The sequence below is a fragment of the Hydra vulgaris genome, chromosome 09 (assembly GCF_038396675.1).
Source record: "Hydra vulgaris chromosome 09, alternate assembly HydraT2T_AEP".
Lineage (NCBI taxonomy): Eukaryota > Metazoa > Cnidaria > Hydrozoa > Anthoathecata > Hydridae > Hydra > Hydra vulgaris.
In genome coordinates, this window is record NC_088928.1 from 15065189 (window position 1) to 15077901 (window position 12713).

The window sequence follows — 12713 nt, forward strand, 5'->3', positions numbered from 1 at the left end:
AAATTTTTAAATTTGACTAGAGAGTGTGTGATAACAACAATTTATAAATAAAATTTTCTTTCTTGTTGTGATTTCAACCGTTAAAATCTTTATGTCGTCATCCAAATTACTCATCTTATTAAAAAGTGTTTCCAAAATTTTTTGACTTTTATCATTTTACTTTACATTTATTATAGAAACATTTTAGAAATTTTAGTTTAAAGTTCCATGAAAAATATAATATCTTTATTCAAAGTTCTAAATGTATTTAATTATATATAGGTTCCAAATTTAAATAAATATTTACATAAGTTCCAAATATATCGTTTTTTGAGTAATACATATTTACGCAAACAAAGAGATTATTAAAAAAAGTTTCGAGTACTTAGCGTCAGTAATTACATCATTTCGTCAAAGCATTTTACTATTTCTGAAATAGATTTATTATTAATCATTTTTAACTCGAAACTAACTCCAGAAGTGTTCACGATATCATTGATTTTTTATTTGCTTTTAACATGGAATGTTTAACTAATCGCAAAGTGAAAAAACAACTGCTTAGTCCTAGATGAACTGTTTACTTCCTTAATTAACAAATTACCAACAAATTACCTTTTACAAACAAATTACTAACAAACCAACTGACTTATGTAAAAAATGTGTTGAGATAGATTAGTTGAAATAGATTCAGACCATCAAAGTTTCACATCACGTCACAGAAAAACTTGATCTGTAATTTTTTTTTATTATTATTTTTAAACACAACATTATCCAGGCTATTCAAAAATATTTAGGACTCATATTTTTTCTCGAAAGAAAAGTCAATAACCTTTCTTGAAAGAAAAGTCAATAAACAATATTATTATTTTTAACTAAAATATTTAGTTTTGGCTTGAAATTAAGAATTTTTTTGTGAGGAGGGGAGCATTGCCTTTGATCCCCTCCTCCCTTGCTCACACACACACACATACACACACACACACACACACACACACACACACACACACACACACACACACACACACACACACACACACATACACACATATATATATATATATATATATATATATATATATATATATATATATATATATATATATATATATATATATATATATATAAATGCGATATATTATAAAACCGCAAGCAAAAAAATGAAAACTTTACTCAAACTCTTGACTGGGCCGCCTATGCGAAATCTGTATAGCAAAACTTTTAAATCAAACATTGTGCACGTGTCCAAACAAAATTTTTGGATCTAAATCACAAAAACATTTTAGATTTTATATCTGTTTAAGCCAAAGCATGCTTTGGCTTATTGCTTCACTAAAGTCTGCTAGCAGGCTTTGGAGATTATTGTGACTCCAAAGACTGCTAGCAGGCTTTAGAGATTATATCCGGATGAGACTTCAAATTACGTAATTAGTAAACTTAAAATTTGTACTTGGTTTTTTATTCGTTTTTTGTTAACTTAAAAAAATAATATTTTGTATTATTAACACAGGAACAAATTCAAAAAGGTTATTAAATAATATACTGGAATGCAAAAAACGCAACTACATGAGTTTAAAGATACGACAAAACATAACATTCTAGTAAAGCAATTTATGCCCATGTTAAATAATCTTTATAATATTTCAAAAATAGATCTTGAGAAAATTATGATCAGAAAATCAGATCTAGATCAGAAAATTATGATCTAGATCAGGGAGCAGTGATATTAAAATTTAGACAGATTAAAAACACCTGACTGCAACTTTGACTTTTCAACAAATCATAAGTATACCTAAAATTGATATATATTATTAGTGTAAATAATTGTATTATATATAAGCTATTATTTTTTTGCGTCAGAAGGAACGTTGTGGGTGCGTCTTTTACTATATTGTATATAACATTTATGTTTATTATACCCTCGGAGGTATTTTCAAATATGTTTATATTGAATTTTTTTTCAAATGTGTATATATTGGTATTCTCAGGTATTTTCAAATGTGTATATATTGATATTCTCAGGTATTTTCACATGTGTATATACTGATAATTTCAAAGATAGAGAGAAAAAAAATTTATTGTAGTCTTCTTTTATCTAATTACTGAGGCCTTGATAAAAGGCAAACAACCCGTCAGAAAAAAATAAGAGGAGCACCACATGCAACTCGCAAACCTTTTAAAGCTTCCCTACCAGTTCCAACTTCTTTATTCAACGAAGACTACATAGGCTTTATCCAACGAAGACTACATAGCTTTATTATTACATGCTATTTTGGCCATGAACATTGTGATAAAATTTGCGGATTGCTGTCGCAGTACAATGGTTCGGGTGAATTTTCAGAATAGATGAAGAAATTGGAACGGGTAGAAATACTTCAAAAGGTTTGCGAGTTGCATGTGGTGCTACCCATGTTTCTTTCTGACTGGGTGTTTGCCGTTTATCAAGGCCGCAGTAATGAGATAAAAGAAGACTACAATGAAGTGAAAAATGCACTGACTGCTTCCTTCTCTGCTAACAGTGTACAAAGAGTTCGCAAATCGCCTTCTTAAAGAGAACAAGTCCACCGACGTATATTTAGCAGAATTAATTAGGCTGAGCAAGTTAATATCATTTCATGTATGCAAAGAGTGGATAACGGTGCGCATTTATTCTTGGATTACCTAATGAAGGAAGGAAACAGCTGCAAAGTGCTAGCTCAATATCAACCATATCGCTGTACCAGGTCGCTGAAAAATAAAGAAGTTTGGTAATCTTACGTCGAAAAAAGTCGTGTTTTGTTAATTACGTGAATTGTGCTGTCATTAGTCCAAGACAAGTTCCTCAAAGAAAACCCTGGAAGAAAATTAAAAGCCTTGTTGGACACTGGATGCTTGAAATCAATTTCAACTCGTGGTATTATAAACTTAAAAAATGTCAAACCAGCAAGAGAAAGTGTTGTCATGATAATTGGGAAGTCAATTAAAGAATTATAGTATAGTAGCCAAACTGCTATTGATCATTCTATAAATGATACTACCGTCGGTTTGAAATGCCTGGTTGCCAATATTGTTCCCGAATATCAAATACTACTTGATATAGTTGCAATACGACTGCTTAGAGGTGTCCAATTTGGGAGAGACGGCGAAACCATAAAGTTCAATCTTGAACAGCTAATTATTGGCGCCACCGCAATCTCTCTCTCTCAAAAAAAATGAAGTATCCTTGCCTACTATTCATAAACCGATTGGTGAAGACTTCGTTGCAGAATTTCAAAATAACACTTAAAGTTTCTGGAAAAAAACAAAACCTGGATTTATGAAAAGACTTCTGTGTAACTCAGATTCGTTGAACAGCTTGCTGCAAAGCAGAAAAAAGTGAAACTGCTTTTTCCCGAACAAGTAAAACTTCTATTTGTAGAAAACTTGTAACTTGTATGAACTTGTTTTGTTTATACGATTTCGCAATTAAAAACATTTTTATTATTTTAAATGGGATGCTAATTAAATGTAATTTGACCCTTATAAACAATATATCTTCTATAGCGCAAATTGGATTTTTTTTTTGTTACAAATTTAACACTTTCAGACGTTGCGCAAACTACAAATTTAAATTTTATGCTAATGTCAAATGATAATACTTTCCAAAAATTTACGGTGATTGGAGTTTGGTCACAAAAATACCCCAAAATATTATTCTCCTTACCCCAACAGTGAGGGCAATAAGTTAATGAATGACTTTGTAATTTATATTTATACTAAATTTGAATACGTTGGCATGTTTTAATTTTCATGGAATAATATTTTAGATTTTGGAAGTTATGACTAAATAAATTTTCAACCCTCCCCAAAGTGAGGGGTTGTAAATTTTATATGGTCATAACTTTTTATCTTTAAAAGATTATTCCGTGAAATTTAAAACCTGCTAGTTTAGTTAAATTTAGTATAAAATTGTAACAAAAATTAAACCATTAACTCATAGCCTTACTTTTGGGGTGAGGCAATTACTATTTGTACCCAGGCTCCAATCAGCGGAGTTTTTTTAAAAAAGTTATTATTTGACATAACCACAAACATACCTAAGTTTGGAGTTTGCACAACGTCTGATATTGTCAAATCTGCAAAAGCAAAAAATCAAAATTGCCCAACTAAACAGCTCGTCATTCAGAGTGGTTAAAAACCTAATTTTGATTTCAGAAATAGATTCCCTGACCCAAAAACATATGATTAGATGTATATTTACTATTTACATTATATTTAGGCATTTTCTATATATGTTATATTGTTATATCTAGCCCATCACGTGAATCGCATTCTGTGCATCACGGCTAACGCAACGGATAAAAATTAAAAAAAGTAGTAATTGATTTATTGACTGAGTCAGAAAGTACAATAAAAACAAATGTATAACAAATAAATGTTTCAGATTATGGCGTTGTTTCGAAAACATTTGCTTTAGTCAATAATACTTACTAGTTTTGTAAAGAAAACAAGTTTAACCAATTATTAGTATAAAAAGAAAAATGTCGAAGTTGTCATTTGACATGTTTAAGACTGATGATAATCTAAGTTCAATTTGGTCGGTTCAAAGGGAAAAGTAACTGTGACATTACCTTTGGAGGGGTTAAATATTTACAAAGCTATAACTGGTAGAAAATTATTTTGATATTATGTGTTTGATATTTTTTTTCTAATTTAGATATTTTGTCTACAGTTTTATTTGCTTGATCAAATTTGAATATTTTTGCATTTATTTTGAAGAATCGATTAAATGCAGTTATGCAAAAGCAACATACAAAAAAACTCGAACATAATTAGCCTCCTGCTTGAAGTATGCACCTTATCATTTAAATGGAGGTAAACGGAAATCCTACAACCTCGAAAAAGGAGATAATTATAAGGTGATAAAGAAAATCAAAAAGATGATGACTGTGAAGAAGAAGGCAACGTCGAGTCAAACGAAAAAGGAGGTAGTTGCAAAAATAAAAAATAAATTACCTTTTCACCCCAACTTGTAAAACTTTTTAAAAAATACATTTTAGTGAATCTTTTAAACTGCTATCTATCTAAAACGTTTAAAAAAATTATATCTGTTCAACGTTGTTTTTTTGATGTTCAATCGATGTTGATGTTTTAACGCCGATTTCTTGTTTCCAAACCAACTCTTAAATAAACGTTTGTAAATCAACTTCAGTTCAAAATTTATTTATTGGCGTTAAATCGATATTGATATTTCAACGCCGAATTCTTGTCTCTAAATCAACGTTTAAGTCGACGTCAGTTCAAAGTTTACTTATTAACGTTGAATCAATGTTATTATTTCAACGCCGATTTCTTGTTTCTAAATCAACGCGTGAATCAACGTTTGTAAATCAACTTCAGTCCAACATTTATTTATTGGCGTTAAATCGATGTTGATATTTCAACGCCGAATTCTTGTCTCTAAACCAACGTTTAAGTCGACGTCAGTTCAAAGTTTACTTATTAACGTTGAATCAATGTTATTATTTCAACGCCGATTTCTTGTTTCTAAATCAACGCGTGAATCAACGTTTGTAAATCAACTTCAGTCCAACATTTATTTATTGGCGTTAAATCGATGTTGATATTTCAACGCCGAATTCTTGTCTCTAAACCAACGTTTAAGTCGACGTCAGTTCAAAGTTTACTTATTAACGTTGAATCAATATTGATATTTCAACGTCGATTTTTTGTTTCCAATCAACGTTTTAATCAAAGTCCTTAAATCAACGCGTTTTCAACGTCAAATCAACGTTAAAATGCTTGCTGGAAGATGTACTCTTGTTTTTGTTATCTATTTATAACCTCAATATTTAAATGCTTATAACTTAAAAATTTTCATAATAGAATTCATTGTAACTTTAACAAATTCAATACTGATTTTTTGAATAACCTAATAACTTATGTAAGGAAACTTGTCAAAAAATATTTTTATTGTTCTTAGAACGGCTAAACCCAAGGAAGTAACTATTATTACTTTTATTAAATGGAAAACAGAGAATTTAAAAAAGACTCTATACTCTATCAGAACTGAAAATTTGGTAGCGGCAGCATCGCGAGATCATAACAAGCCTCAAAAAACTCTCGGACACTGGTTATCGAGTGAAGATAGGTCACCAAAACGTAAACTAGGTCGAAAGTGCGATATTCGCGAAACAGTAGAAGCTTAGTTGAAACAAAAAGTATTTCGTCTTCAAAAAATAGTACTGGTATAAAAAGAGTACATAGAAAACTATGAAAAATGTGCTCAAAAAATCTACCGCATCGTTTCAAGAATAAAATTGATGATACTTTTTACTAGTTTTTAATTTTTATTCTAAACTTGAATTTAAAAAAAGTAATCAAAGTTTTTTACATAATTAAGTAATCAAATTAAAATAAATATAGTAATGAAATAGTTCAGGCTGATTCTGGCTAGAAGGATTTATCAGTCGCAATCCTGATGTTGTTGCCAGTTCGCATTAGCCTAAAATGTTTAAGTTATGGAAGGCTAATGTGAATCAATGCGGAAACTGTTCAAAATTTTACAATTTTGTTGATAAAGTCTATAAAAAACTAAATTTGGCACGTAATCTTCAATTGATTTACAACGCCGATGAATCTGGAATGCAATTAACAATGACAGGCAATCATGAAATCATGGTGTATAGAAACTTGCTATATGACCTTGCAACACATTCCCAGAAATTTTTTCTTTTTTTTATCATCAGAAGACTCCTTATTCTAGAAGACTCCTTATTCCAAAAATGTAAAAAATGTTCCGACCTCTAATTGCTCCTTTCATAGAACTACGTCTCCTAAGATCATAAATTTTTTGAAGTTCAAAAGTTAATATTATTCGATTAATTTGAAATACCGAATAATCTACCACCCCTAGCACGTATGTGTATTTCTGTAGGCAAATGTATATGTATATATGTAAACATGTCTGCGTAGAAATATCTATACATCTTTATATATGTATATGTATGCTTGTGTAGGTTTTTTGTATTTGCCATCTTTTTTTAACGCAAATGATTTTGTTTACGAAGTTTAATAACTTGGTTTTTATTGTTATTGCGCTAACTAACTGTTGTCAAGCTATTAGTCATAAATCATTTATTTCTTGTTCATTATCCACGAATGATTTCCCAATTTGGTCCTCTTAGATTACTTTGGTGCCTAAGATTTGAAGCAAAACATCAATATTTTAAACAAATTGCTCATCGTGTGAAAAATTTTAGAAACATTACTAAAACTCTTGCTGAGAGACACCAGATGGCTAAGTGTGCCCTTTTGTCACCAGCAAATAAATGGATTCAGAGCTCTCCAGTTATTCTCGGTTTACAGCAATTCTTCCTTATTCAAATTTTCCAACCAGTCTTTGCATAAAAATTAAACAAATGTATGGAATTGAGATAAGTAGTAATCAAAAGAATATACTGTCTGTCAATCACGTGTAAAAACCTTTGTTGTCTATAATGTAATTGATGAAGAATGCGTTCCACTGTTTGCCGAAATTGAATTCATTTTATATTTGCATGGCCTATGGGTTATATGTTGTATTCTTCATTATTCTTTGACTTATAACCCACATCTTGATGCTTACATTACTGAAAAGAGTGATGAATGGATTGTTTATACACCAGGAGCTATTATTAATTATTAGCCACTTAGTTCATATAACGTAAATGGTGAAAATATGATATTTTTGCACAACAGTGTGGTTAAAAGTTAAAATACTTTACAATATTAAATATAAATAAATATTTAAAATTCAACCCAACTATTTAATTTAACATTCATTCCCAACCTACCCCACTAACTCCCTAGACTATTAATATGTTAATTTTTGTTTGGGTGTTTATGTTTTTTTAACATTTGCAAAAATATCTTATTTATATTTTAAATATCTTATTTAATGTAATGATTGTAAATGAAAATGATTATCTGTTGTTGATGTTGTTGTTATACGGAGAGTATTAATTTCATCAGTCTTTAAATCATACATATTAATAATTTAGATTAAAGTTATTTACTTTTTATTTAGTTTAGTTATTTCTTAAAAATGTATAACTTCAAAGTTTGGACAAGCGACAGAGTTCAGAAAAAATTTTTTGTTGCTGATAATTTGTTGAGTTTAAAGACAAAAGGTTGTTTTTATATTTACAATACCGTTATATTTAATAAAGATTATGCAATTTTATTGATTTATGTAATAATATAAATATTGTTTTTTCTTTACAGCACAAAGAAAGTTCAACTTGATCAACCCTCTTGTGATAGTTTTGAATTCTGATGGCACAGAAATAGACGACGATGAGGTGCTATTGCATTGTGTAAATGAAATTTTAATTGTTTTAGGGGCTGAACAACTTTGGACTCATGAAATACCTGTCACTTCAAGGTCTGAGCAACAAGGGAGTTCAAATTCAATAGGTTAATAATTTTATGAACTTGCTATGAATTTAAAACATTTCATTGTATACCTATGTTCTAAGTTATTTAGTCATTTCTTCATTATAGTTGGTAATTATTACTTTTTTTAAATTAAGCATATTATATTTAGTAAATTGTTTTAGATTTTTTTACTAATTCTGAATTTGCGCCCCAACCTTGTAAGTTATTTCTGATAACAGTTTAACGCCATTGCTTGATATTAAATCAACAACGAACGAGAAAACATTGCGTGTGTTTCCTTTTGTGTATAGCATGCCCGTTCTTCCCCAACATATTTCTGTAGCCCTACAAAAAGCAAAGGACAAGGCTTCATTAGAGCCATTTGCAGAGCATTCTCTTGTGAGAATATTATTTGAAGATCTTATACAATATGATCTGTAAGTTTTTAAATTTTCTTTTAATATGTAGTTAAATCATCGTCATTATTGTCATTATTTTAACATCATTGTTTGTTGTTGGCCCAGGTAGAACTTTTACAGACGTTAGTTTTTTCAAGAACGCATCTCACAGAATAGTGTGTAATTGTGTTAACAGAACTAAATTCCTTCTGTGCAGAATGAATGAATTGAACTGTTAACACATATATTCAATTTATTTATAGTTACTGAGGCATATAATTAGAGATTTAATAATATATTTAAATTACAAAGTTTTGAAGGGATTAAATTACCAATAAATAATACATTTATTATTTAGCTACCCATCATCTGTGATGTACAATAGTGTATGTTCTGCTATTGTACGAACATATCCAAATCTATGTGACAGTGTCATAGTTATGAAAGGCAAATCATCGAAGTTATATGTGAGTATTTAAATAAATTCTTATAAAATCTAAATCTTGTTAGGTTATCTCTAAAAATGTTTACATATATGTATGGTGTAAAACTGTATAATATTTACTTTCTATGCAAACTTTATGATTTATATGAATATAAATTCATAAATTTATATACATATAAAGATTTATATGTATATAAATTCTCTATTTTAGGTAACATGGTTGGATAGTCTAAGAACTAAATTTAAGTCGGAACATGCAAAATATTCTAATGATGAGTCTGTTATAGCTCATAAAAAGTTTGCATCCAAAAGGATACAGAGCCAGCTGATTAATGATAATCAACCTGTAAAGATAACTAGACTAGAGGTACTGCAGTTTATTTAATTTTAAACCAGCATTGTGCCAACTCAAATTTGACTGACTTTATTTTATATATCTTTATTTATTGCAATAAATAACTTTAATAGCTAATATTTAATGGAAGGTAATATCCAAGTACTATTTTGATAAAATTTGTAATTATTTTTTTGTAAAAATTTTCATATTCGGATTTATGTTGCAGGTTTCAAATGACTCTTTAGAAGATTCTTCAAGTGTAGAGCAACATGTAATATTAATGTTAAAGGAGCACTGTAAATATTATCCTGACACGACTATTATATCTGATAGAATGAGCCGTACCTATGTATCAAGAAGAATTTTTATCAAAACTAATACTACACAAGTCATATTGCAAAGGTTTCCTTGTTTAACAATGGAGATTGAGGTTATTTTTGTGTTTTTCAATAAACAAACTATAAACATTTATTGTTTACTTTTTCATTTTTGACATTCCTTTTGCATAATTATATATATATATATATATATATATATATATATATATATATATATATATATATATATATATATATATAAATATATATATATATATATTTATATATATATATATATATATACAAATATTTTTACTAGAAATACTAAAATGGTATTAATGCTCATTTTAGTTGTTCGAAGAAGCAAAACGAATCACTGGTTTAGATTTGAAAATTAAAATAATGAAGTTTTTTCAAAATCGTTCAGACAAAATTTTGGACATTTGCAAATCAAAGTTGCCTTCAATAAAAAAAACATTGTTTTTGCAAAACGTCAATATTTTATCAAATGGTACTGGTGCATCATCAAATGTTGATATTGAAGGTATATAATAAATATATTCTTTGTAGTATAGACTATTTTTTTGCACATGTTATCGTAAACATATATAATATCAGGTCAGAGAATATCGGCTTCTTTGCTTCTTTTACCAGTTGTATTTGGTGAAGACATCGATCGCTTCTTTTCTTTAAATAAGGTTGTATATCAAGTTTGTAGTCTTTATTACTAACGATTTTATTATGAATAATTATTAATGAAATTAGTACTTTAATAATTTATACATTTTTGTAATTACAGAATCCACAAGTTTCCACTCCATCAATAACCATCAGATGTGCAGGCGAAGCAAATGTTTTTAACGTTGATGATGCCGAAGTAAACGCAATGCTCGACGGCATAGTAATAGCAAAATCCAAGACAGTATTAAGTGCGCTTACAAGTTTAGTTGCAGCCTACTGGGTGTGCAAAATTGCATTTGACGCAAAACTTAAAAAAGCATTAGATTTTGTTGCAAGCCATGTTTGTGGCGTTTCTAGCTACATTACAACACCATTTAGTCAAAGAATTTTGATCAAACTTTTGTAATAATAGATAATTTCTATAAAAATATAACTTAAAAAAAATAATTTGTATCTCAATAAACACGAGTAAATTAATTACAATTTCCACATAATACTTTAAACTAGACATACTTTGACCGGTTCCTCAATTAAACTAAAGCTGCAATGTAAATTCGCGTGATAAAAATTTATATTTCTGCCCTAATTGGGTAGATTTTTAAACTTTGGGTGGATTATTATACTCTTGTTAAGGGTATATTTTAACACCCGAAAAGTTAAGGTATATTTTTCTACCCATAGGGTCGGATATACGAAGTACCTCTACGGGTAGAAAATTCTACCCTAAATCTAGGGTAGATTTTAAATCTTGGGTGGATTATTATACCCTTGTTAAGGGTAGATTTTAAAACCCGAAAAGTTATGGTATATTTTTCTACCCATAGGGTCGGATATACGAAGTACCTCTACGGGTAGAAAATTCTACCTTTTTTTTTTAGTGTGTACGTATAGTTTTATATTTCAGGAAAATTTAATAATGAGGAGCTTTATCTGGTCATTATATAAAATAAATGACGCAAGTGATGCGTATGCAACCTGTGATATCTGTAAAAAAACAATTAAACGTGGAACTAAGGAGGCTGGGCAAAAGTGTTTTAGTACGACACCTCTGCATAACCATATTAAAATAAATCATCCAAAAGAATATTGTAATGAGAGAAATAAAAGTAAACAGAAATGAACATCTCAGCTCACACCGGCAGTTTTCTCAACTGGTACAACAGAAAGTGAGGAAATTGCTTGTGAAACTTCTAAGCAGACTTCAATAGATGAGTATTTAAAGTCAAAAAAAGTATGGAACAATAATGATTCTAGATCCCAAGCTATTCATCGTAAAATTGGGTTAATGATGGCCTTAGACAACCAGCCGTTAACTTCAGTTGAAAATACAGGTTTCAATAATTTAATAAATCATCTAGAACCTAGATATTCTTTACCAAGTAGAACATATTTTTCCCAAACAATAACTCCTCAACTTTACATGGAATTAAAGAATAAAATTTCTATTAAGTTAAAAAAAGCAAACCACATAAGCTTTTCTTCAGATATATGGACATGCCCGACATCTCACGAATCATTTATTTCATTGTCAGGCCACTGTATTGATAAAGATATTAACAGAATTGATGTGGTATTACATGCTTCTCATTTTTCTGAAAGCCATACAGGAGTAAGCATATCTGAAAAGTTAGAAAGTATGTGGGATAGCTGGAAAATTCAAGTTGAAAGACGACACCTTCTTGTAAGAGATGGTGCTAGCAATATGGTTAAAGGGATTAATCTAGCCGAAATTCCATCAAGCCATTGTACCATTCATTTACTTCAATTAGTTGTTTCAGATTCAATCATGAGTGAAAATATTGTAATTGATGTCCTTGCAAAATGTCGTCGACTTGTAACTTGTTTCAATCATTCGTCCCTAGCATGTAACAATTTTAAGAAAATTCAGCAATAACAAAATCTTGACAATCTTTTTCTTGTTTAAGATGTCCCAACAAGATGGAACAGCACTTATTTGATGCTTGAAAGATTAAACAAATTAAAAATTTTAGTTCAACTATACTTAGCAGAACGTTCTGACTTTTTCTACTTTTGAATGGACACTTATATCAAGCATTATTAAACTGCTAAAACCTTTTTTCCAATTACCTCAGGAAATGAGTTCAGAAATAACAACTTTGTCCTCTGTTATTCCAAATATATGCACATTAAATAAATATATGTCCAAATGTCAAGTTGATTTA

General features: G+C 29.4%; 2 protein-coding genes across 2 annotated transcripts; both read left to right on the forward strand.

Moving 5' to 3' along the window:
• The first annotated feature begins 4454 nt into the window (after nt 1–4454).
• On the forward strand, nt 4455–10978 carry LOC136084591 (sterile alpha motif domain-containing protein 3-like). The gene is made up of 10 exons (XM_065804813.1): nt 4455–4601; nt 4714–8105; nt 8200–8391; nt 8535–8789; nt 9109–9217; nt 9407–9562; nt 9759–9962; nt 10201–10393; nt 10468–10547; nt 10649–10978. The coding sequence occupies exons 4-10, from the start codon at nt 8665–8667 to the stop codon at nt 10934–10936; spliced, it is 1155 nt and encodes a 384-aa protein (XP_065660885.1). The 5' UTR covers nt 4455–4601; nt 4714–8105; nt 8200–8391; nt 8535–8664; the 3' UTR covers nt 10937–10978.
• A 502-nt stretch (nt 10979–11480) lies between these two features.
• Nucleotides 11481–12424, forward strand: LOC136085295 (zinc finger BED domain-containing protein 4-like). Its single transcript, XM_065806588.1, has 2 exons — nt 11481–11516; nt 11660–12424. The coding sequence occupies exons 1-2, from the start codon at nt 11481–11483 to the stop codon at nt 12422–12424; spliced, it is 801 nt and encodes a 266-aa protein (XP_065662660.1).
• The last annotated feature ends 289 nt before the right edge of the window (nt 12425–12713 follow it).